The 25,308-nt window shown below is 43.8% G+C and overlaps 4 protein-coding genes across 6 annotated transcripts; 3 read left to right on the top strand and 1 right to left on the bottom strand.

Moving 5' to 3' along the window:
* Positions 1-645: 645 nt before the first annotated feature.
* On the top strand, positions 646-4,728 carry LOC125215834 (Sodium Bile acid symporter family). 2 transcript variants are annotated; one of them, XM_089068067.1, is made up of 6 exons: positions 646-1,169; positions 1,730-1,825; positions 1,912-2,218; positions 2,318-2,565; positions 3,191-3,429; positions 4,501-4,728. In XM_089068067.1, exons 1-5 carry the CDS (start codon positions 796-798, stop codon positions 3,426-3,428), a joined length of 1,263 nt encoding a protein of 420 aa, XP_088924193.1. In that variant the 5' UTR covers positions 646-795; the 3' UTR covers position 3,429; positions 4,501-4,728. The 2 variants fall into 2 exon arrangements, with proteins under 2 accessions (XP_088924193.1, XP_047973360.1); XM_048117403.2 differs by lacking the exon at positions 4,501-4,728 and having other exon boundaries at positions 3,191-3,638.
* On the top strand, positions 4,388-5,880 carry LOC125210581 (uncharacterized protein At5g48480-like). Of its 2 annotated transcripts, XR_007174375.2 has the most exons (3): positions 4,388-4,736; positions 5,069-5,341; positions 5,672-5,880. XR_007174375.2 is itself a non-coding variant. In XM_048110119.2 (2 exons), the coding sequence occupies exons 1-2, from the start codon at positions 4,492-4,494 to the stop codon at positions 5,283-5,285; spliced, it is 462 nt and encodes a 153-aa protein (XP_047966076.1). In that variant the 5' UTR covers positions 4,388-4,491; the 3' UTR covers positions 5,286-5,424. The 2 variants fall into 2 exon arrangements, 1 of the variants encoding a protein (XP_047966076.1); XM_048110119.2 differs by lacking the exon at positions 5,672-5,880 and having other exon boundaries at positions 5,069-5,424.
* A 10,702-nt stretch (positions 5,881-16,582) lies between these two features.
* LOC148930602 (uncharacterized) lies at positions 16,583-17,945 on the top strand. The gene is made up of 2 exons (XM_089066544.1): positions 16,583-17,479; positions 17,940-17,945. The coding sequence occupies exons 1-2, from the start codon at positions 16,583-16,585 to the stop codon at positions 17,943-17,945; spliced, it is 903 nt and encodes a 300-aa protein (XP_088922670.1).
* Positions 17,946-22,782: 4,837 nt separating this feature from the next.
* OTP80 (Tetratricopeptide repeat (TPR)-like superfamily protein) lies at positions 22,783-25,281 on the bottom strand. Its single transcript, XM_048118366.2, has one exon. It carries the CDS (start codon positions 24,777-24,779, stop codon positions 22,887-22,889), a length of 1,893 nt encoding a protein of 630 aa, XP_047974323.1. The 5' UTR covers positions 24,780-25,281; the 3' UTR covers positions 22,783-22,886.
* Between the last annotated feature and the right edge of the window lie 27 nt (positions 25,282-25,308).

The raw sequence follows: 25,308 nt of genomic DNA on the forward strand, positions 1-25,308 counted from the left end.
AAGCCTACTTCTATTAGTAATATGAAAACACACTAAAGAGTAAAGAAGTTTCGAGAATTGAGCAATAAATCAACTATGATAATTGGTGCTCCTATATATTCAGAATATATATATATATATATATAGGGAAGCACTAGGGTGCCCCCTTATTTAGAGTCACAACGTACATCCAATCTGGTGCTGCCATGTGGCACAAAACATGCAATATTTTAAACACAAAAATGCAATCTAGTTGTATATGCATTTTCGCAGATTGCATTTTAGTTGTATGTAAATTGCATTTTATAGTGTTGAGTTTTGCATTTTCACATAAATTACATTTTTTATTGTTAAGTTTTGCATTTTCACATATAAAAATGCAATTCGTCTATATATAAAATGCAAATTAAACAGTCAATATCAAAAATGCAAAACTCAATGATAAAAAATGCAATATGCATATAACAAAAATGCAATCCGTCGAAATTCATTTATAGCTTCTACAAATGCGTATTGCATTTTTCTGTATACAATATTGCATTTTTCGTGCCATGTGACAGCACGTGGTTGGATGTACGTTGTAACTTTAAAATTAGTTGTTATACTAGTACACCCCCTATATATATATATATATATATATTTTGGAATTTGAGACTACAACCAATCAGCTTCCAAATTAAAACATGACAGCAAAACGTGAATAAATATATTGTTTATGTTATTTTCGAATACACTTTATTTTATCACCTTATCACCTCCTCCGCCGCCGTCCAAAACTCGCCGGAAAACGCCAAGTTATCTCCGGCGAGCCAAGCAATGTCACAAATTCCAAGCCTCTCGCTTCAAACCGCCCCCAAAACTCTGCTTCTCCGCCATATTTCCGCCTCCAAGAGCTCAATTCCCGTAAAACCCAATTCCTTTTCTCCGATTCCAAACGCGATTTCGCGAAACTACCGAGATGTCAAACGGGGCTCTTTGATCGCCGTCGGTTGCTCAACTTCGTCTCCCTTCATAGGGAGGGTTGGCCTGCACAAACGTGAGGGAAATTTCACGCTGCTTTCATTCGGCGCCGAGAACACGATTACGGCGGAGGATAAATCCGATGGCTCTCAGGCTTTGTCGGCGCTGCTTCCGGTCGTCGTGGCTCTCACCGCCGTCTCCGCTCTTTGGAAGCCATCGACGTTCACTTGGTGGGGATCTTTTATTTTTTTAGGGATTTAATTTTGTTAGGATGGTGTTGAATGTTGTTGATCATGTGTTTGTGAATTTGTTCAGGCGGTCTTTTCTGAGCTCAGTTCGAATTCCAACTTTTTGGTTGATTTCTTTAGATTAGTTAATGATTGGTCTTCGGTTTTGAAGCATGAAGAGTTTTTTTTTTTTTTACTTTTTTGTTTTTTTTGTTATTGTTGTTCATCTTTGATAGTTAAATCAGTTAAAATATTCTAGATTGAGTGTAATTCTTTATCTTGCTGACAAGTTTACTCTATTCCTGTTCATAACTACTCTGACAGTGATTCTAAAGAATTAATTTACTGTTATTTTTGTTTAGTAGGGTTTGCTCACACACTCAACACACACATATACTACATATTTCTATATCACACAGCTTCAATTCATAAACTGTGAACTGTTTCCTGTTTCTTGTTTTGGGAAACTTGGATTCTTGTTATTGAACATTACATAAATTTAATGCTTTCTTAAAGTTGTGTATATCTCTCTGTTTTCTTGTAAACGATAGAGGAACGTGCAGGGTGTCGCGAGAACTGTACGCTCCTGCACTCGGAGGAATCATGTTGTCTATTGGGATTCGACTCTCCATTGATGATTTTGCCCTAGCTTTCAAGAGGTTTACTTTACTACACCTTCTCAAATTTGGCTGCATTGGATATGAATTAGCATGTGAAAACACCTATGTGTTTGTCTTGTGTGCAGACCTTTACCACTATCCGTTGGATTTATAGCTCAATATGTTTTGAAGCCTGCCCTTGGTGTGTTCATCGCACGTGCCTTTGGGATGTCCCCGATGTTCTACGCTGGTTTCGTTTTGATGGCGTGTGTTTCAGGGGCACAGCTGTCTAGCTACGCTAGCTTCTTGAGCAAGGGAGACGTGGCCTTGAGCATCCTCTTGACCAGCTCCTCAACCATTGCCTCTGTTCTCGTCACTCCTCTTTTAACTGGCCTTCTTATTGGCTCTGTTGTCCCAGTCGATGCTGTAGCAATGTCAAAGTCGATTTTGCAGGTGCTTAGCAATTAGAACAGTTGGCCGGTGATTTTGATTACTAAACTGTTATGTTGTCTTGAGTTATTAATCTTGTGACTTTTTGCCCTTTTCTTTCAGGTGGTTCTTGCTCCTATCGCTCTTGGCTTGGTGCTGAACACTTATGCCAAACCTGTTGTATCCGTTCTGCAACCTGTGATGCCATTTGTCGCGATGGTCTGCACTTCATTGTGCATTGGAAGTCCACTTGCCATAAATAGGAGCCAAATCCTTTCGGCTGAGGGGCTGAGATTGGTTGGTCCAGTGCTGGCGTTTCATGCAGTTTCGTTTACCTTGGGATATTGGGCCGCCAAGATTCAACCTCTCAGGCAAGTAACCCGGAAAACTTTACCCATATGGCAATGTCTTTACTTGACACGAGGCAGATGACACTATAATTTAGATTTTGATCAGATATATGCTTAATTTGGTCACAAATTTTCTAACCTCTTTAGATGTTCTTCATTTCCTCTTGCTTTGAGTTCAAGATTTAGCTCATCACGTTAGACTACACCACGATATCCAACCCTGTCTTCACCTCTTTCAGCTCATTTAGTTTCCACCACCAAATTTATATCACACAATTAAGTAAAACAATCCTTTTGTCATGAAATTCACCCTAAACAGCAAAAATAACTCGAAGAAGTCTTTGAAGCTGAGATGTTCAACAAAATTCTGGTGTTTCTTGGACAGAATTCATTGTATAGCTTAGCACTAGGACTAGGTGAAGTAGAATGGGTAACGTGTAAACTATAAATCTTGATTTCTCGCTCTGCAATGTGCATATGCTCGAACATTGATTGCTCCATCCAATCCATTAGCTTACCACCAGGACTAAATGTAGAAAGAGTAACACATAATCATATATATGCTGAACACCAAATTTTGATTTTGAGCTCTGCAACGTTCATATATGGCCGAAGCTGATATACTCCATAAATTGTTCCTCGTCAGGTTAGAAGAAGAAGTTTGCAGAACAATATCACTGTGCACAGGAATGCAGAGCTCAACCCTAGCAGGCCTTCTTGCAACTCAGTTTCTCGGAAGCACCCAAGCCGTGCCCCCAGCTTGCTCTGTAGTTGCCATGGCCATCATGGGCCTCTGCCTCGCCTCCTTCTGGGGCAACGGGTACAGAATCAGAGACTTGCTGGCGTGCCTGGTCCCACGGACTGGTTCGCCCGCCAGTGCCTGAGGTAACTGCTCATTTTAATTTTGCGTAGTCCCAACCCGCCACGCCACAGGGATAGTATAGTTCAACTATGGGGTAACAAGTATAGCTGCAGAGAGTATAGTTAATTTAAATAGAGGTTTTGGTTTGTTTTTTCTTGCTTTATCCACACTTGATATTCTTTATGTATAGACTGTAGTGATCTAATTTTATATAGAAATTGATGGAGTATAAGTTTCGACTTTCTCAAGTGATGCCATGTGTTTTGGGCATGGTAGGGTTACATGATTGTCGCGAGGATATGAAAAATCATCAAGTGATAAGATTTTTTTGAGGAAAGATTTATAGAAAAACCACAAATTTAAAGTGATCTTTGTTCGATTTAGGCAACGAAATTGACTTGTAGACAATGAAATTTGAAAAAACCAATGGAAATATATCAGATATTTATAAAGGATTTTCAATTTTATTTAAATTTAATGCTACAGTTATCTAGAAATAGAGACGTGATAGATAAGAAAGAAAAAAAAGAGTCTACATTAAGTTCTCTAACTCTACAAATATAAATAAAATCTCATTTGTGTATATTATATTATTGGGCTACATACAACAATTTAAATTCACTTCAGCTGTAAACAAAATAAATAGTCCTCCGTGGGCTTATTCTTCATGGAGTAGAAGTAGTACTTTTTTTCATCCAATAAAAATAATTCAGTTTGTAATATTTGTATTTAGTCCTTTTTTTCTTTTTTTTTAAATTTCTAAATCTCTAAAAAGCCATCAAAAGTATTCTGTCACTGCAGAATAAAGAGTGCGTCGAATGATAGAAATTTCATTCTCTAAAATAAAAATATAGAAATAATTTTTAAATAATGTAAAATCTACGATAAAGAAGTGGCACACTGGATGATTTTGCAAATAAAACAAAATTTGGGGGCCAATTCTGAAATATACAATTATTTAATACCGGCTTTTTACCCCACACAACATCCTTTATCCAACTTCAGTATATTCAGACTCTGTTTCTCTCTCTCTGCATTCTGAAAAATTCACATTTTCTCTCTCTTAGGGTTTTAACACTTTGAGAATGGCGCAGGAGGCACATGTAGTTTCCGGAGAAGTGTTCACGGCGGTGAAGTCGTGGCTGGTGGTGGAGGCTCCGAAGGCGAACGAAGCCGTGCAGTTCTACAAGGCGGCGTTCGGAGCTGAGGAGTTGAACCGAGTGAATGATCCGAAGAGGAAGGCGGAGCAGGAGCTGCCTCTCATTCGCTCTGCTGAGCTCAAGATTGGATCCTCCATTTTCGTTGTTTCTGACCTCTCCGACGACTCTCCGTGCGTATTTTATCGTTTTGATCAGTTGTTTTTGCGTAGATCTGTTGGTGTGATGAATGTTACTCTGTTTCGTTCTTCGTTTTCTCCCTATACTCGTTGATTATGTGATAGATTTTCGTGATTTCTCACTCGAATAGTTGCCTTATTTTTCAGCGTATGATACTGTATTTGTTTTCTACTACGTACTTGCATCTTTTATCGGTTTCATAATATCTGCTTTTTGACCGCCGGATTCACAAATTTATTTGATACTTTTGCATATTTAACATTTTTTTTTATTTTCTCATGCCTATTTTAGCCTTTATATAAATAAAATATTTAAATTTGGTCAGCGTGAAATCTGGTGTGAGCGGCGTTTTCTGCCTGGAGACCGAAGCAGTGGAAGCTGCCGTAGCAAAGGCGGTGGGCGCCGGCGCCGTTTCCGACGACCAAGTGGTGGAAGGTGAAGGCGCGTGCTGCGGTGGACGCGCGGGCAAGGTGAAGGACCCATACGGCAGCGTTTGGCTAATCTGCTCTCCTGCTAACAAGTGCGGTGGCGTGGCTGCTTAAATTAGATGCCGTCTACGCTCATCTGAGCCGCTCTTTAATCTGCTCTCCTTCACTCAGTACTGTCACTCGATCTCATTTTCGAAGCATTCAACAATTAATCAAAACCTTATGCTATAATATTACTTCTAATTATTGGTAATTTCTGTATTCAACTTACTGCTGTGCTCTTTACTTTTCCAATTAATTGTTTAGGTGCATAATTTATTCTTCTAATTTGGAAAAGTGGGTGCGGTTTATGAATTACTTATAAAAATGAAAAGCTTTTTATACGTGTCCCAATTCACATGCTTTCGGCGTTATGGATTTTGGTTCACTGTCTCTTCACTAAATAGAGTTATAAAATCTCATTTGCTTTAAAAAAAAAAAATTCTTTCCTTTATGGATAGGTGAAATGGAGGGAGTACTATGGTTGCGTGTAGGGAGAGAACGGTCTACCAAGTCAAGGACAACACGTGTCACCGAGACGGGGTATTCGGGAAGGATCTTCGGCTCCCATTTGGTGTGTGCGAGTGGATATCTCGTGAATTGAGTATTTTGGGTCTCGTGAATATTATGACACGTGAAAATTACCTACTAGTAATTCTTAATTTTGTTACTATGTTGGTTTAATTTTTTTATCTAACAAAAAAGTAATAGTAATAATTGTGAAAATAAATAAAGTAGTGCATTATTCACTATACTTATTGCATAACTTTTTAATTTTCCTCCTCACTTTAGGAAACTTAGAGCATCCACAATGGTAAATAGGTTAGTCATAAACTAGCCTATTTTTCTTCCTGCTACATCATCCACCACTAAAATTCCTCCTGCCATATCAGCAGAACAAGTAACTGGACAAGTAATAGGCTAGCTACAGGCTAACCACATCATCAACACTATTAAAAAAACAACTAAATTTATGGAAATAAACACAAAATGCGGAATTAAACATACGACACATACGGGAAAATTCATTAATTTCATTAAAATAAAAAAATCACATTAATTAAAAAAAATACCATAATAAAAAAATACATAAAACTAAAAAAACTATTGCCGTGCAATCCTCCGCCCCACAACTCTTCAATTAAATCCTTTTGGAGTTGTATATCCGCATCCACTTGGCGCATGTCGGCATGTGCCTGGAGGCGGCCGGCTTCATCGTGAGGTACCCCCTTCGTACGTTGGGGTTGGCAACGCCGTGGCTTGGACCGACTTCATCGTCATTGGCCCAATTAGTCAGTTGTACACCTTCATCTTCGACTATCATGTTGTGCATGATAATACAGGCGTACATTATAGAAGCAATGCAGTCGACATGCCACAAACGCGATGGACCCCTAATTGCCGCCCATCGGTACTGGAGCACACCAAATGCGCGCTCCACTTCCTTGCGCGCCGACTCCTGCCGTTCCGCAAAGTAGGTCTTCCAGTCCTCATTTGCGCATCTGATCATCTTCACAAAGACGGGTGATAAGTCGTATTCTAAGCCTTGGTTACTGGTCAGTATGTCGTGAAATACATGTATTATCTGCAAAACAGTTGCTTAAGTGTGCAGGATTGAAGGATCCAAGTCAGTAGGTGGCGATTCGTGTGACGCAAGTGAAAAGGGCACTAGAAGGGTGTGATACTGACCAGAATGCACGCCAGAGAAAAGGCTCGAGATGGAGAAGGAGGATAGCTGGGATGATTATTTTACAAGGGCGAAAAGGTCAAAATGCGGGAGAAGTCTACCCTAAAAGCAAGGGCAAGCCTCCCTATAAAAGGAGCCATTTGGAGAGAGAGAAGGAGTTCGGTTCGGAGTTTTGACAATCACACTTAGTAGAATTCTCTCTAGAAGATCCATCCTTCAGCATTATCTTACCTCTCGTTCCTCGCCACAGCCATGGTTACTTGACGTCCAAGAGTCTGCCGGAGAAGTCATCAGTTCGCCTTTCCAGCCAGTTATCGCAGTAGTATAGTAGTATCATCGCCCGGAGTGGCACAAACAATCTTAATCGCTTTCTTAGTTAAAGTTTACTTGTTTTCATCGCTAGTTATTCTGCAAACACTCATCGTTGGTGCTCTTTTGAAGTACTTTGTTAAATTCTAGCTTTTACGTTATGAAGTTCTTATTTCGCATGTCACTTTGGTTTGAGTTTGCTTCATTCTGCCTAGGGAAGTTAGATTTAGTTATTGCTTTCAATTTCTAAGTGTTTCCTCATCGGAAGTTGTTGATTCGAGTTGTAGCTAAGTTAGTCAAGTTTTCATGCATGAATTTCTTGTCTGCGCTGTGATTACCACCTTGCATGTCAGTCAGTAGAAGAAAAAGTTGCAGTTTACCGTTTAGTTTAAGTTTAAGCATTTTAATCGATGGATCTTAAGTTCGAATTTGTTAATCTGAAGTTCAGTCATGGTGTTTGTGTTTATCTGAATTCTGTTAATGCTTGGTGAAGAAGAAAACGTCAAAATCAACTTTAGTTTGAGCCACTTTTGCTTTAAAGTTACTTTTTACTTTTGTTCCCTACTTTTCAGAGGTACTATCCAGACCTGTCAGAGAGCCCCAGTCATCAGATACACCTTGTTACCTAATTTTCCTCTTTTAGTAACTGTCTACTTTCCATGTGTATCTGATACACCTTGTCCCCTATTTTCACGAACACTCCCACATGTCTGTTATTTTCCCGTCTACTAGTCAGTAGAGTACTACCTTATTTCCTGTTTAGGTAAAATCTCAACCCAAGCGTGGTAGCTAACCAAACACCCAGGAAAGTCACCACAGTTATCTAAACGTGTCCATCCTCGTGGGATTCGACCCTTACCTCCGCTATACTAATCAGTAGAAGTGGGTTGAGGAAATTTGTTTGAAGTCAGGTCTCGGTCGTCGTATCAACGACTCAGCTGGGTCGGGAATCTCTTCCTGATCAGTTGGATACACTCCAATTTCACATGCGAAACCATCGAGGACAGAGAACTGACCACTTCAAAATGGCGCCGTTGCCGGGGATGGATGGCGTTTATACCTGTTATTGTGTGTGATCTTTTTGGTGTACATACTGTTTATAATTTGTCTTTTCTTTTTGTTTTCAGTTTATGAGAAGTGGCTCGGCTCCTGGCCAGTGGAGACCAAGGATACTTCCCAGAGGAACAATACTCGTTACCACTCGTTCTGCCCTGTCGACAGCACTGTCCGACCTAGGCACGAGTAGCGACGAAGAAAAAGAGGAGCTAGAGTACCAGCTCCCGGAGCTTCCACCCCAACCAGTAAGGACACTAGTAAGGATGGCCGACCATGGTGAGGACGATCCCGAGCTTGTGACACTTACCGCACATGCCGACGGAGACCCCCCACAAGCCATAGTGGTCACCCCAGGCCAGACCGCCTGTGATGTGAAACCCCACGTTATCGCAATCTTACCGACGTACTGTGGGAAGAGCTACGAGGGACCATACGAATTCTTAAATGAGTTCTGCAAAATCTGAAAGGCACAGAGGCGGCCAGCAGGAGCGAGCGAGGACGATTATAGACTGAAGGCCCTGCCTTTTGTCCTAAAGGGAGAGGCCAGCACTTGGTTCATGCGCCTGCCAGCCGACTCCATCAATACATGGGCCGACTTCAAGTCAGCATTCCTAGCCGAACTTTTCCCATCTTCGAAGACAAGTGCATTGAAGAGGAAAATATCGTGCATAAGGCAAGAATATGATGAAACCCTGAGCGAGTACTAGGAGAAGTACATGAGCCTTCTGGAGTCATGCCCCAACCATCGCATGAAGGAGATAGAGGTGCACCACACCTTCTATGAGGGAATGAACAAAGAAACCAAGGATCTGGCAAATTCATCGTCTGGAGGTGATTTCACCCAGTTGAGAGTGAGTGAAGCCAAAAAAGTACTACGCAAGCTGTTGAATGCGAAGAAGACGTACGACAATGCGAGAGATGGGTACAGCAGAGAAAGGGTAGCGAGTGCTTCGGCTACTGACCAGGAGGAACGGATGGACTTGAAGATGGAGGAATTAAAGAAGGAACTGCTGACTGCAATCAAACAGAACACTCCACCACCTTCTCCAACTGGAGGCCAAGAAACCCCAGCACTACCGTATGATCAGCCGGACAACTCGCCGGATGTGGAGCAAGCGAATGCCGCAGGTTACTACAATTCCAACGGCAATTGGATTCCGGGGAAACAAAGAGATGCACCGTGGAGGGACCACCAAAATTTCCGATGGGGAGATGGAAACCAAAATCAGAACCAAAATCAGGCTCCAAATCAACCCAACCCCCAACCGAACCAATATCCCAACCGCGGACCAACAAACCCTGACTACCAATCTAACTGGGTAGGAAGAAACCAGCATCCTCAGAACCAAAACTCTCAAAACCAGAACCCGAACCCTACCTATGTGCCACCCCATCAGCGAAACTACCAAAACCAAAACCAAAACCAAAACCAAAACCAATTTAACCCAGGGCCTCAACATAACACCCACCACCAAAACCAAAGTCAGTACCAGCAAAACCACGACCAGTATAACCCTCCTGCCCAATATAACCAGCACCCACCGAACCAAAACCAACAAAATTTCTCAGGCTACCAGTCAAACCCACCACCTCAGTATAACCAGCACCAGAGCTCAAACCAATTCCATCAGCCAAACAGGTCGAGGAGGTCTATGGAGGACATGATGGGGGAGATGCTTGCCTTGCAGCAAAGCATTAAAAATGACTTGCAGTCCAGTAATGAAACAATGCAAGGGATGCAAAGTGCCCAGAAGGAGCATAGGCAAATATGGATATGATGAACAGGCAGTTGGCCCAACTCGCTAACTCAGTGGGCGGAATGAAGGGGAACTCAGGGAAACTCCCATCTACAGTCCATGTACCGGAAAAGGCAAATGTGAGCAAAATTACACTGCGGTCCGGGACAGCCTATAATGGACCTCAGCTCAAGAACCCTGTCGGGGAGTCTAATGGAGAAGGGGTGCTGAGCGACGTCATCCCAGCGGAAGAGCTCAAGAGGCCTCTGCCTCAGATGGAGGATCCGTTTTTTCTAAACAAGGAGCCTACCGTGGAAGAAAAGGAGGGAGAAACTCAACCTGGAAATGAGCGACCGGAAGGAGTAATACCCACATCAGACCCTCGAACCCGAGAGGCACAAACAGGAAATCCACAAGGATTGACTGGAGAGGCTAAGGGAGAAAAACCGTTTCCATATCGGTTTGTGACGAAGAGGAAGAAAGAAAACCCGGTGGATTTCATGTCGATCTTTGGGAAGCTGGATGTCACCATACCATTTCTCCAAGCCGTGAGACTGCCCCCCTGGGGAAGTTTATAAAGGAGTTCATAGCCGGGAAGGCCCAGGAAGATGGAAAGATCATGGTGGAGGGAATAGCATCGGCCATTGTACAGGAGAAGCTACCACCCAAGAGAGCCGACCCAGGTATGTTTACCCTACCCATAACAATTGGAGATGTGAAAATCGAGCATGCAATGTGTGATTTAGGAGCATCTATCAATGTTATGCCGTTATCCATTTATAATCGGTTAAAGGGGGTAAAATTGTCGAATACTAGGGTGTTAATCCAATTGGCTGATAGGTCATGTATTAACCCTGAGGGTGTGTTAGAAAATGTGCTGGTCAGGATACAGAACTTTACTTATCCCGCTGATTTTTATGTCATTAAAATGAGTGAACCAGAAGCTAGGGAGTCTAGCGGGATATTGTTAGGAAGACCATTTTTAAGAACGGCTAAGACAATTGTGGATATGGCCGAAGGGACAATATGCATTGACTTTAATGGTGAGAAATTTGTCTTTGACATCAACGAAGCCATGAAGAGACTAATAGATTCTGAAAATCTATGTTATGTTGATGTAATTGACCCCCTAGTCCAAGAATTTCTTGAGACCGAATTATTGCAGGAAAAGCTCCAAGCCTTGGATGTGTATGCCCAGGCTGATGTGGAAGCAGCCTCATGGTGTGATCTGATCAGTAGCCGAGGGTTGACTGACGAAGAGATCGAGGAAGCAATTATGGAATTCTGTCAGAAGTCAGAACTAGCAGGATCCGTAGGGGCCGTGGTACCGGCCAGTAGGGAGGAAAAATCAGATGCTGAACAGGAACAAGAGGAGGATTCAGAGAAGAACCCTTTACCTACAGACACACTACCCCCGCAAGTGGAGTTGAAAAAATTGCCAGCAAACCTTAAGTATGCCTACCTAGGGGAGGAAGACTCATTCCCCGTAATCATCAACAGCGGGTTGACTGGACAACAAGAGGCAAGACTACTGACCGTGCTGAGCAAAAACAAGAAGGCTATTGGATGGAGCCTTACGGACCTGGTAGGTATAAGCCCGGACGTCTGCATGCACCACATTAGGCTAGAGGATGGAGCCAAGGTGCATAGGGACTCTCAAAGAAAGGTGAACCCAAACATGCGAGAAGAGATACTGAAGGAAATCTTGAAGTTGCTCTCACTGGGCATTATATACTCGGTGCCAGACAGTGAATGGGTTAGCCCAATCCATATGGTCCCCAAGAAGTCAGGGATCCAGGTGATTAAGAATGAGAGGAATGAACTAGTGCCCACCAGACTAGTTACTGGTTGGCGAATGTGTATAGATTACCGAAAGCTGAACGCTGCAACCAGGAAGGACCACTTCCCCCTGCCATTCATCGATCAAATGCTGGAGCGACTGGCTGGGAGGAAGTACTTCTGCTTTTTGGATGGATACAGTGGATACTTTCAAATCTATGTGAACCCGGAGGACCAGGATAAGACCACGTTCACGTGCCCATTTGGAACCTATGCGTATAGGTGTATGTCATTTGACCTATGCAACGCCCCCGGTACTTTCCAACGGTGCATGATGAGCATATTCTCGGACTTGATTGAAGATTGTATAGAGATCTTTATGGATGATTTCACTGTCTATGGAGACTCTTTCGACTCGTGCTTGCAACATTTGGATGTAGTGCTAGGAAGGTGTCAAGCAAAGAGTCTGGTCTTGAACTTTGAGAAATGTCACTTTATGGTTACAGAAGGAATTGTTCTAGGACACGTGGTGTCGGAAAAAGGAATCCGGGTGGATCAAGCTAAGGTGGATGTCATATCCAAACTACCCTTCCCTACTGATCAGAAAGGAATAAGAGGTTTCCTTGGCCATGCGGGATTTTATCGAAGATTTATCAAGGATTTCGCCAAGATTGCCCAACCACTCACCAGGCTTCTCCAGAACGAGGTGGAATTCGTCTTCGATGAGCATTGCAAGGCTGCGTTTAACCTCCTTAAGGAAAAATTGATTTCTGCACCGATCATTCAGGCTCCTGACTGGGATCACCCCTTCGAGGTGATGTGCGATGCTAGTGACTATGCAGTGGGGGCCGTGCTGGGTCAGAAGATAGACGAAAAAAGGTACGTGATATTCTATGCATCAAAAACCTTGAATCAAGCCCAACGGAATTATGACACCACCGAGAAGGAGATGTTGGCGGTTGTCTATTCATTCGAGAAGTTCAGGCAGTACCTACTGGGATCCAGAGTCATCGTCTATACTGATCATGCGGCGATCAAGTATCTCATTGCGAAGAAGGAGTCAAAGCCTCGACTAATCAGATGGGTGCTGCTTTTACAAGAATTCGACTGGGAGGTAGAAGACAAGAAGGGAGTCGAGAACAAGGTAGCGGACCACTTGAGCAGAATAATACAAGAAGGGAACAGTGAAGATGTAAGGGATCGATTCCCGGAAGAGCATTTATGTGAAGTAATTTTCTCCGCAAGGAAGATCAATTGGGAAGAAGTGATGAGACTTACTGGTCAGGACGCAACAACCAAGGGTAAGGAGAAAGTGGGACAGGAACCCTGGTATGCGGACTTGGCAAACTACTTAGTAACAGGGGAACTGCCAATGGTGCCAAACGTAACAAAGGCTCAGAGGATGAAGATCAAGAGCGAAGCAAGGTATTATTTCTGGGACGACCCATACTTGTGGAAGGCAGGAGCAGACCAGGTCATTAGAAGATGTGTTCCTGACTGGGAGCAACGGGATGTACTGACGCACTGCCACTCCTTGGCATGTGGAGGGCATTTCGGGCCTAGGAAGACTGCCAGAAAAGTGCTAGATAACGGATTCTACTGGCAAACCCTGAATAGAGATGCATACGAGTTTTGCAAAGGTTGTGACTGTTGCCAACTGACCGGTGGAATCTCCGCAAGAGATGAAATGCCGCAAGTTCCAGTAATAGTTTGTGAGGTGTTTGACATCTGGGGTATGGACTTCATGGGTCCTTTTCCCTCATCTTATGGGAACTCCTACATCTTAGTGGCAGTTGACTACGTGTCGAAATGGATAGAAGCCAAGGCCACGACCACTTGTGAATCTAAAGAAGTCACCAAGTTCCTCAAGAGTCATATATTCAGCCGGTTTGGAATACCAAGAGCAATCATCTCTGATCAAGGGACTCACTTCTGCAACCGAACGGTCGAAGCATTGATGAAGAAGTACGGAGTTCATCACCGCCTATCCAGTCCTTACCACCCCCAAGCCAACGGGCAGGCGGAGATCTCAAACAGGGAAATAAAGAGCATTTTAGAGAAGACAGTCAACCCATCCAGAAAAGATTGGAGCATAAGGTTGGAAGATGCTCTGTGGGCATATCGGACAGCATACAAAACTCCTATAGGGATGTCCCCCTACCGCATCGTCTTTGGGAAGATGTGTCACTTGCCAGTGGGAATTGAGCACCGAGCATACTGGGCAGTACAACAGGTTAATGTGGATGCTAAGGCCTGTGAAGAGGAAATGAAGCTACAACTACAGGAGCTGGAAGAACTCAGATTGGAGTCGTTCGACTCAGCCATGTGGTACAAGGAGAAAACAAAGATGTGGCACGACAAAAATCTGAGAACCAAAGATCTCCAAGTTGGTTAGAAAGTACTACTCTTCCAATCAAGATTGAAGCTGATGCCTGGGAAGCTCAAATCAAAATGGGCAGGACCTTATATTATCACTGCATTACGTGCTAATGGAGCGGTCGAGATTTCAGGGAGTATCCCTAACTCTGAACCTTTTGTCGTTAATGGACATAGATTGAAAATATATAGGGAAAATGAAGAGGTGTGTGTAGTGGAAGAAATTTCACTACACTTTAAGAGCATCTAAATGACCAGTAGGAAAGGGATTTGAAGTTCCACCTGGTTAACGTCATATGTAGTGTACTTACTGACCAGGTAAAACTTCAAATACCCTTAGTAATGAGGTAAATATTGTAAATATTTGGTAATTTAATTTAAGTCAAGAAAGAAAAACAACAAAAAGATTTTTTTCGGATCTTAAATATTAATTCGGAGTTCGTACTGACCACGAGAATGCCACTTGGGTGAAACTCTGAATTATATTAAAGAGCCATTTATCTACTTTTTCTATTTCTAGCTAATTGAGAGAGAGGGAAATGAGTAGGGTTTGAAATTGGGTTTATGCAGCTTTGCAGGCGGGTGCAGAGGCTGGGAGGCGCGTGAAGCAAGGACGTGACAAGCAACGTCCAATCAGCTGCCAGCAAACACAACCGCCTCCACACGAAGCGTCTCAACCGGACGACCGACTGCAACCGGTCAAAACCCTCAACTTCCCACCACCCTATAAAACACCCCACCACCTACTCCCCTTCACTTTACAAACTTCTCACAAACTCTCACCTGCACTCTCTTTTCCACAACCGCAACCCCTACTCCGAAAACCACCACCCACTACAGAAACTACCGCAAACCACACCGGCACAGCCATGGCAAAGAAGAAAGCAACCGTCAACCGAGCATCTACCGCCGGCGGGGCCTCGTCTGAACCCCAGACAGCAGCCGAATCAAGGCCGCCAAGCCCACAACGAGCACAACCACCGCCGACGACACAAATTCCGGCGATGGTTCCTTTAGACGCACTGGCGGCGTTTCTAAGCCAACAGGACCCCAACAGAGACTGGACAGCAACCCTAGCTGGATTTGGCTTAACCGGAGGAGTGCCGGCGACATCAAACCCTACCCCAACCACAACCACAGAAAATCCACTCACCACCACCCCAAAAACCTCAATTCCAACGTCCGAAAATATTCCCCCAATAATTGCTGCACAAGCAGAACCCTCCCACCCTTCTCTCATACACCAAACAGAGCCGCTAGACGTCAGCCCTCTTTCCGCCTATCAAGATCCCAACTGGGGAGAAACAGAAGACAAGGAGAGTGGAGGAGGGGAAAGCGAGAGCGAGAAAGGTGAAGCAGAGGAGATTAGGGCCACTGAGAAGAGAATCGATGTAGCGGAGGAGGAGATAGATCTGAACGAGACGGCCAGGAAGCAAGGGATAATGACAGAGGAAGAATTTCAAGCGGTTTTGGGCAAGGGGGATAGGATCGTGGTAAACCCTGAAGGGGTGGCTGAGGTACTGGACCTCGCATCCCAGGCAGTAGGGAAGGAGGAAGCAACAAAGAAAGCGGAAAGGTCGGAAGGGGTAGCCCACCAGTCAGTGGAGGAGAAGACAGACGAACAACCGGAAAGAGCCGAACAACTTGAAGAGGAGAGACGAGACCCAGAAACACCTCAAGAGGAAGCCTCAGTGGTGACTAAACCCAAACCAGTAAAGAGGAGGCTAGTGTTGAAAAACGACCCCAAGGCGGAAAGGCAGAAACCCCAAAGAGTGTCACAGAGGTGTTTGGGAAAGTGGACGTCCAACAAGGCAGGAGCAAACACCGCCGCAGATGCAGTGGAGATTTCGAGTGATGCCGAGAAGACTACTCCTACAAAACCTGGGGAGGAGCCCTCGAATGCTAGCCAGGAGGACACCCAATTGGCAACAAGGACAGTATCAGCAACGCCGACTGACCAGGAGGAGAACACTGACAAGGTGGCTGAGGGTCTGGACCTCGCATCAGAGTCAGTAGGTCGGGAGGAGGCAGCAAGAAGTGATACTAATGCCCGCATGGTGGCCGAGCCTACCGCCCAGGAGGACACTTCAACACAAGCCAACGAGGAAGCAGAGGCAATGGATGTCGAAGAAACTAAGAGAATTCAGGAAAGGAAGAGGAAGGGGAAAGCCCCTGTCAAAATGAAACAAGTGATGAAGAAGCAGCGCACTGCCAATGCAAGCATAGTGATCAGAGAGCCAGAAGAGAAAGAGAGATCAAGCGACACAGACTACACTTCGAGCGAGGATTCTGACTCAGAGAGTGATATCTCTCTAGAAGGAGAAGACTATCACGAGCAGCAGCTCCCAGACAACCACCTTGAACTAGTCCACCCTCCGGTAGAGAGAATTGTATACCGGCGGTGGAGGGTAACGCTCACTGATGAGCTTATGGAGGACATGAAGCACTTCGACACCCAAAAGCTTCAGGATGCATTTTACGACAAGGATGACAGTAGCAAACAAGTCAAATGCGGAAAGGTACTCCATATACCCTCTTTGGATGAGTTGTCTGTACGTGATTCTTTCCTGGCCAGTATAGAGGCATTGGGCTTTGAGTGGCTGTTAGATAATAGGGACCCAGAGATATCCGTGAGATTAGCGAAGGAGTTTTTCACCACGTTTAGGTTCCAAGTAACCACAGACCTAGACGAGGTGTCAATCTCCTTTAGGATATTCGGTGGTGAACTGTCGATGAGTTTGATAGAGTGGACTGTCAGATTGGGAATGTGTAGCCTGGAGGAGGCTATAGGGCCGGACTGGAGAAGCCGTGAGAGGGGGGTACCGAGGCGTCATATAGAATTTGAGCCCCAGGAAGCCTGGGAGGAGTTAACCCACCCCAATGCTGGCCAGTTCGCCTCCACAAAATCCAGATCCACCCACTTCAACAATTCCATGCTACGGTTGGTGCAGCTCTACTTAGGCTACAACCTGCTGGGGCAGAGTAACTTGGCCGCCAGAACGTCCATGACAGAATTGTACCTAGTGTGGTGTGCTAAGCGTGGAAGAAAACTACACTTGGGATTTTGGACAGCCTACCAATGCCATCTAATAGCCACCTACCCAGCCAGAAACTTGTCCCTCTGCAACATCCTAGGAGCTTTCGTGCGCAACAACATCATCATAACAGAGGCAGAGGACCTGTCTCCAATGTACATGGTCGACGCTCCTGGCATATTTGATGTACCCTTCTTTGTCCGCACCAACTTGGTATATTATAGAGAAGGAGTACCCCAGTTCTACCCAATGGGAGAAGCCCCCGGGGGAAGGGCACAACAAGGCCAGGAGGTGCAAGCTGCCCCGATCGACCAAGCGCAGAGGCTGAGGCAAGAGAATTTGGAGCGGGCAGTGACTGAGCTGGCTGAGGAGAATAGACAATCGCAAGCAGAGATGGCGAAATTGACAGCCCTAATGGAGAGCGTACTAAAGGAGTTGGCAAGAGGAAAAGCAAGCAATGAAGCTGGACCAAGCGGACATGGAGGACAAGAAGCTGGAACCACCGGACCTGAGGAAGAGAAAGATGATGAGCAAGAGAAGGATGACGACAACCAAACCGGACCTGCTGAGGAAGAACCAACGGACCCACCTGCACAGAACCCTGCACCACGAAGGAGCAGGAGGAACATCTGATCGAACCACCCCAACTGACCAGTTAGTTTTTCTTTTTAATTTTTTTTTAGTGTTTCTTTTATTATGTTATTATGTTTTTCTTTGGTGCATATGTTATTATGTTTTCCTTTGTGTTTAGTCGTGAGCATGTTACCTCACACTTAGCCTACTACGTAGTCTAAGTGTGAGGAGTTTATATGTTTATATATCATGTTTGTAAATATTTTGTTATGTTTTGTACATCTATGTTTATATCTGAAACTCTCCCACTTAGCCTATTGCATAGTCTAAGTGTGAGAAGTTTTTAGATATAATATATGTTTGTTATAAGTGTGTGTCCGTAATACTAGCCATTCCCACTTTTCACTTCACAGCCCGTATCTGGGGCAGACACTTGTGAAGTGAGAGGGGGGAGCTAATGGCCAATATGACATGTATATATGTGTTATTTGAGTCAGTGCATGTTAGTTTTTTTTAGGGTTTGTTAGGTCTAGGAATTATGTGTTATGTTTTATGAATGGGCTTAAAACTCAACTGCCTCGAACTGACGGTGAGGGGAATTGAGGGAGATAAGACATGCCGGAAAACGGAAACCACCCCCTCCAGTAACCCCTAGTCAGTATAGATGATGCAAGTATGAAGGAAAAACTCAACCCTTAGGTCAGACACGAAAGCCCTCTTAAAAGGTGAGTTAAAGGCCTAAGGTGGAACCACTTTCCACTAAATACTGAAAAAAAAAAAAAAAAAAAAGAGAGGCTACCACATGATGTCTAGGGCAAGGTGACCGCGTGTAGCAAACCCTGAAGGCAGTAGGAAACCCCCTCGAAAAAAAAAAAAAAAAAACCTACCTTTAGAACCCCACTTTCTAGCCTAACTTATACCCCGAAATAACCAATCAGCCACTGGAACTATGTGCGTGCAAGGCATAAGGCAAGGAGGCAACTGCCCAGGAGGACATACAAAAGGAACCAGCTGAAGAAAAGAAAGAAGGAGAAAATCGATCTGGAATTTCCAGGTCCAAAAAAATAAAGAAGGAATAAGGGTGGCAAAGCCACAAAGAAGAAAATTGAAGAAAATGGTCGCAGATACTTGACCACAAAAAGACGAAGGAGGAAGAAGGAATAAGGGTGGCGAAGCCACAAGGAAGCTACTGACCAGTTGGAGGCCAATGTCAGAAATTGTCCGGCCGAAGAAGAAGCACTAGCCAGAAGCCCGAATGCACACAGTTCTCCCTCATCAAAATAAAAAGTTAGTTTTTGAACTTAGAGCCTTAGGGACAACTACCCCAAACGCTACAAGCCACTAGCCCCATTACAAGCCTTAAATACCTTCGGGAGCTGCATGTGAGATCTGAGTCCGAAACATCTGTGGTTTAGCATTGAGAGAAAACAGTCCTAACATCCCCTATGAGGAATGAGTGACTGAGTGAACCCAGTGTTTGGCCTAGGATTGGGTGATCGTGACAAGCAGATATACTGACTGAGGAAGAAAAGGGGGGCGGCGGAAGTTCAAGGTTGCCTAAGGCCGGATTGCACCTGATCTCGAGGGGAAGGGTGGTTGAAAATATAGCCTGTTCTGTGTGTTTAAGTTAACTATATGTGTATGTGTTTGTGTCGTTAGTGTTTTCTTTTCTTTTGCGTCAGAGTCTTGAGTCTAGCTAGGTAGAGTCGGTCAGGGGGAGTAACCAGGCTCGAATTTGACTTATTTCTTTTTGTTTGTCTTCACGCTTGAGGACAAGCATGTGGTTAGTGTGATCAGTTTGATAAGTCGTATTCTAAGCCTTGGTTACTGGTCAGTATGTCGTGAAATACATGTATTATCTGCAAGTCAGTAGGTGGCGATTCGTGTGACGCAAGTGAAAAGGGCACTAGAAGGGTGCGATACTGACCAGAATGCACGCCAGAGAAAAGGCTCGAGATGGAGAAGGAGGATAGCTGGGATGATTATTTTACAAGGGCAAAATGGTCAAAATGCGGGAGAAGTCTACCCTAAAAGCAAGGGCAAGCCTCCCTATAAAAGGAGCCATTTGGAGAGAGAGAAGGAGTTCGGTTCGGAGTTTTGACAATCACACTTAGTAGAATTCTCTCTAGAAGATCCATCCTTCAGCATTATCTTACCTCTTGTTCCTCGCCACAGCCATGGTCACTTGACTCTCCAAGAGTCTGCCGGAGAAGTCATCAGTTCGCCTTTCCAGCCAGTTATCGCAGTAGTATAGTAGTATCATCGCCCGGAGTGGCACAAACAATTTTAATCGCTTTCTTAGTTAAAGTTTACTTGTTTTCATCGCTAGTTATTCTGCAAACACTCATCGTTGGTGCTCTTTTGAAGTACTTTGTTAAATTCCAGCTTTTACGTTATGAAGTTCTTATTTCGCATGTCACTTTGGTTTGAGTTTGCTTCATTCTGCCTAGGGAAGTTAGATTTAGTTATTGCTTTCAATTTCTAAGTGTTTCCTCATCGGAAGTTGTTGATTCGAGTTGTAGCTAAGTTAGTCAAGTTTTCATGCATGAATTTCTTGTCTGCGCTGTGATTACCACCTTGCATGTCAGTCAGTAGAAGAAAAAGTTGCAGTTTACCGTTTAGTTTAAGTTTAAGCATTTTAATCGATGGATCTTAAGTTCGAATTTGTGAATCTGAAGTTCAGTCATGGTGTTTGTGTTTATCTGAATTCTGTTAATGCTTGGTGAAGAAGAAAACGTCAAAATCAACTTTAGTTTGAGCCACTTTTGCTTTTAAGTTACTTTTTACTTTTGTTCCCTACTTTTCAGAAGTACTATCCAGACCTGTCAGAGAGCCCCAGTCATCAGATACACCTTGTTACCTAATTTTCCTCTTTTAGTAACTGTCTACTTTCCATGTGTATCTGATACACCTTGTCCCCTATTTTCACGAACACTCCCACATGTCTGTTATTTTCCCGCCTACTAGTCAGTAGAGTACTACCTTATTTCCTGTCTAGGTAAAATCTCAACCCAAGCGTGGTAGCTAACCAAACACCCAGGAAAGTCACCACAGTTATCTAAACGTGTCCATCCTCGTGGGATTCGAACCTTACCTCCGCTATACTAATCAGTAGAAGTGGGTTGAGGAAATTTGTTTGAAGTCAGGTCTCGGTCGTCGTATCAACGACTCAGCTGGGTCGGGAATCTCTTCCTGATCAGTTGGATACACTCCAATTTCACATGCGAAACCATCAAGGACAGAGAACTGACCACTTCAACGGGCCACCTAGGGTATATCCCATCCGCCAAGTAGTAGCCCATATCATGCCGGTTGTCGTTGGCGACAAAACTGATGGCCGGACCGACGCCCTGGCACTGCTCATTGAAAAGGGGCGACGAGTTGAGGACGTTGAGGTCGTTGTTCAACCCGGCTACCCCAATATACGCGTGTCAAATCCACAACCGATAATCAGCTACGGCCTCGAGGATCATCGTGGGATTCTTTCCCTTGTAGCCGGTTGTGTAGAACCCCTTCCAAGCAGTGGGACAGTTCTTCCACTCCCAATGCATACAATCTATGCTGCCTAACATCCCCGGGAACCCATGCTTCTCCCCGTGCATCTGCATCAGATCCTGACAGTCTGTCGGGGTAGGGCTTCGAAGATACTGGTCCTTGAATATTTCAACGATGGCCTCACAGAAATGCTTCAGACACTTCAGGGCAGACGTCTCACCGATGTGGAGGTACTCGTCCCACATGTCTGTCGTGCCTCTGTAGGCCAACTGTCTGATTGCCGCAGTGCACTTTTGAATAGGGGTGTGGCCGGGTCTGCCAGCCGCATCGTGCCTGAAGCGGAAGCACTTATATCGACGCTCCAAAGCGTCAACGATACGCATAAACAGCTCCCTGCGTATCCTAAAACGCCGCCTGAACATGTTGGCGTTAAACCATGGCTGCTCTGCGAAGTAGTCGTCATATAGCCGCTGATGTGCAGCTACGTGATCCCGAGCAATCACTGCTCGGCGGTGGACAACGGGTGGAGGTTGAGGTACCGCCGGCTGCATAGCCCTTTGTAGCAGCCGGTCTATCTCACCCTCCGTATAGGCCTCCAATGCTTCGTCCATTTGTCGTTCGTACTCCTCATCACTACTACCACTACTACCACCCGCGTTACTCATTTCGCGTTGTTGCTCTTGTACAGAAATTAAGAGAGAGAGAGAGAAAACTCGTTAAAACAAGTGGTGCGAATGAAGATGACATGAAAATCGTGTATATATAGTGTTTCGAAAATTTAATTTAAAAAAATGCGCTGGCCGATCGCTCGCCGATCGCCAGCCTACAATGGCGGCGAGCGGATCAGCCAGCGCCCGGGAATCGGCCAGCGCTCGCCGATTGCAATGGTTTGGCGAGCGGACCGGCCGGCGCCGAGAATCGGCTAGCCGGTCACTCGTCGACCATTGTGGATGCTCTTAAAACTGTGTTTCTGACTTTTCGTTGTTACCAAGAGATGGTTTTGATCAATTTTGATTAATACCAAGTTTTAGGTTAAACTCTTATCAATGACATGACATAAATAAAGAGTTTAGTTTGGTTTACGAGTCAACTACCGATAAGGAGTTGTGCTATCACGTTATTTTAAGATTAAGCTATGAAATTTAATTTCATGAACTGAACATAATATATATTTAATCACAGCCGATATTCTTGCTTACCAAATAGTACCTAAATTAACGTGCAATTTGTTATGTACGAGCATGCAATTTAAATTTTTTGAGAGCATTCATATTTTTATAGCTATCTTATAGAGTTATAGGTCCATCTTTTTTTTAGTACAGAGCTAAAAAATACTACTGTAATTCCTTTGACTATATTTGTATTTATGTTAACCTAGTCTTTTGTAGGAAAGAATGCCTAGCTTAGATAAAAAGAGCATGAAATGTAAGACTAAATCATATGGGCTTTGCTTTATCTTGCTACTTAATCACATTGTTGCAGAAAAATGGCATGTGAAAGTGCAATTATTGAAAAGACATAAGAAATAATAAATAACCAATAATATTAATAAAGTGGAAGGAGAGAGAGAGAGATTGGTATTCAACCAAAGCTCTAATACAAATCCAAAACTTCAAGAATCAACCTTCCTCTACCAATAATCTCCACAAGAACACCTCCCGTTTTCGAAGTGATGAAACCTATTCCGATCCCTCATCACAATCTTCCGGCCACTCACCTTCGAGACGAGCTTGATCATCGCGTGGCAATCATCGCAAACTCTCAAATTCTTCACCACTCTCAAACTGTGGCCCTCTTCAGTCGATATAAGCCCGTAGCATATAGCAAGCCTCTCGCTATGTATGGCCAAAGCATGTTCCTTCTCTCGATCCCCCACGGCTTGCAACACATTTTCCACTTGCGGATCATAGCCCTCTCCGCGCACTTTCTCATCCATCTCTTTTAGTTTTGCATAAATCTCTTCCCTTCGCGGATGAGTTATGTCGCCTAGGAGGAACTCATGGATCTCGCCATTCACTTCAATGGAGCTGCTCCCCGGCTCCTTCTCAACGCCCTTCTTCTTCAACTCCTCACGAACCAGCAGAGCCTCGTCCCATTTCCCCCAAGACGAGTAGAAGTTAGAGACGAGTATGTACGTCCCAGGGTCACAAGATCTTTGCACACCGTCATCATCAAGAAGAGCTTTTGCGACCTTTTCCCCCAACTCAAATTCCTTATGAGCTTTGCACGCACTCAAGAGCGACCCCAACATTATACGATCTGGTGCACATCCCATTTCTTGAATGAACTCATAAGCCTCGTGCACTTTTCCTGCCCGGCCTAATAGGTCAACTATGCATCCATAGTGCTCGACTCTTGGCTCAAATCCGTAGTCATTTTGCATGCTTCTGAAGATCTTGAACCCAGGATCCACGAAACCACCATGACTGCAAGCGTTAAGCACACCAACAAAACTAATGCTTGTTGGCCTAATTCCTTGGTTCACCATTCTTCCAAACAATTTAACTGCTTCCATGGTTTTGCCATTCAACGCTAAGCCGGAAATCATGGAATTGTAAGTGCTCACATCTTTCTCTTTCGCTTCCTCAAACACTCTTTCCGCCTCCTCGATGCTCCCGCACCTCGAATACATAGTGACCAAAGCCGAAGCAACAAAATGATTAACCTTGATAGCATACTTTTCAATGTATGAATGAACCCATTTTCCGAGCTCCAATGCTCCCAAATATGTGCAAGCGGATAGCATGCAGACAGCTGTGACTTCATTAGCTCTAATGCCTTCCCTCTGCATCTGCCTAAAACACTCCAATGACTTGCTCATTTCACCGTTTCTTACAAGTCCATCAATCATTGCTGTCCAGCAAACTGTATCCCGTACCTTCAGCAAATCGAAAACGACAAGAGCCCTTTCAACCAATCCATGTTCGGAGTAAGAGGAAATCATAACTGTCATAGCAACAACATCTGTTTGAGGCATTTCATCGAACACCTTCTGCATGTCATCAAACTCTGCGCATTTTCCGTATAACTCCATCAGCTTCAGTTTAACCTGACGATTCGAGCACAGTCCGAGTTTTAAACCGTGGCAGTGTATCTGCTTACCCACCCTTAAATCGAGTTCTAGCGCACAAGCCTTGAACACAGAATTAACGACAAAATTGTCTGGATAAACGGAATTCTCAATCATGTGGACATACGAGCTTATTGCGTGGTAGGACGACCCACATGCGACGAGAGCATCAATTATGGCGGTGTAAACGTAGACATTCGGCTGCCTTGTTCGACGGAAAACCTCGATTGCGTAATCAATGGCGTCGAATCTGGAACAAGCACGGAGAAGCTCGAACACGACGAAATGGTCTTGCTCCTGGCCATTCTTTATGATGTTGGTGTGGATTGCAGCTATTTGATCGAGATTTCTGCAATTTTGTAGGAGGGAAATCGATTTCTTGCGACGAACTGAGTTGGAATTGGGGAAGTTTGAATTTGGCGGGAGATGAAGCTGAGGTAGTAACGAACTCATTGATGATCGAATTTCAGGTGGAATTTGTGTAGGTTTTATATTTTGCTACTCCTACTATATAGTAGCAATAGTAATAAAAAAAAATACTCCATACAATATAAAGTAAGTACTATATTTCACATATCCTTCACCACTTATTCGTAGTAGTAGTATTTCATTTTGGCTGGCATATTTACTTAAGTCATTTTCGATAAAAAGTAAAATAAAATGTCTAATCTATTTTGCTTTATTTTGTCTTGATAAAAATAAAATATTTAAACTATTTTACTTTATTAAATCTCTTATTTTTTCTTTATATTTTATACTATTAATATCTTTTTATTTGAACTATTAAACACAATTTTCTAAAATATTATGGTCATCTACTCATCTCGTTTGTTAATCTCTTGTGTACATTTTATTGTGGGTGTTTTAATATAAAAATATTAAAAACTTTTATGTTCCAAACTTTATTTACAACTAATGTTTCATGTTTGAGTATGTTTACAACTAGAATAATCTGGTGTGCATATGTTTTGGAGTTTGATAA

The sequence above is a fragment of the Salvia hispanica genome, chromosome 3 (assembly GCF_029641045.1).
Source record: "Salvia hispanica isolate PSC_SH4W2 chromosome 3, Shi_PSC_v1, whole genome shotgun sequence".
In the NCBI taxonomy this organism is placed as follows: domain Eukaryota; kingdom Viridiplantae; phylum Streptophyta; class Magnoliopsida; order Lamiales; family Lamiaceae; genus Salvia; species Salvia hispanica.

Bases quoted from the DNA above. Each gene is read 5' to 3' on its own strand.
- LOC125215834 (XM_089068067.1), top strand. From the start codon at position 796: ATGTCACAAATTCCAAGCCTCTCGCTTCAAACCGCCCCCAAAACTCTG. The intron at 1,170-1,729 runs GTGGGGATCTTT...AGGAACGTGCAG, and splicing joins AAGCCATCGACGTTCACTTG to GGTGTCGCGAGAACTGTACG. The intron at 2,566-3,190 runs GCAAGTAACCCG...GTTCCTCGTCAG, and splicing joins GCCAAGATTCAACCTCTCAG to GTTAGAAGAAGAAGTTTGCA.
- LOC125210581 (XM_048110119.2), top strand. From the start codon at position 4,492: ATGGCGCAGGAGGCACATGTAGTTTCCGGAGAAGTGTTCACGGCGGTG. The intron at 4,737-5,068 runs GTGCGTATTTTA...AAATTTGGTCAG, and splicing joins GACCTCTCCGACGACTCTCC to CGTGAAATCTGGTGTGAGCG.
- LOC148930602 (XM_089066544.1), top strand. From the start codon at position 16,583: ATGGAGGACATGAAGCACTTCGACACCCAAAAGCTTCAGGATGCATTT.
- OTP80 (XM_048118366.2), bottom strand. From the start codon at position 24,779: ATGAGTTCGTTACTACCTCAGCTTCATCTCCCGCCAAATTCAAACTTC.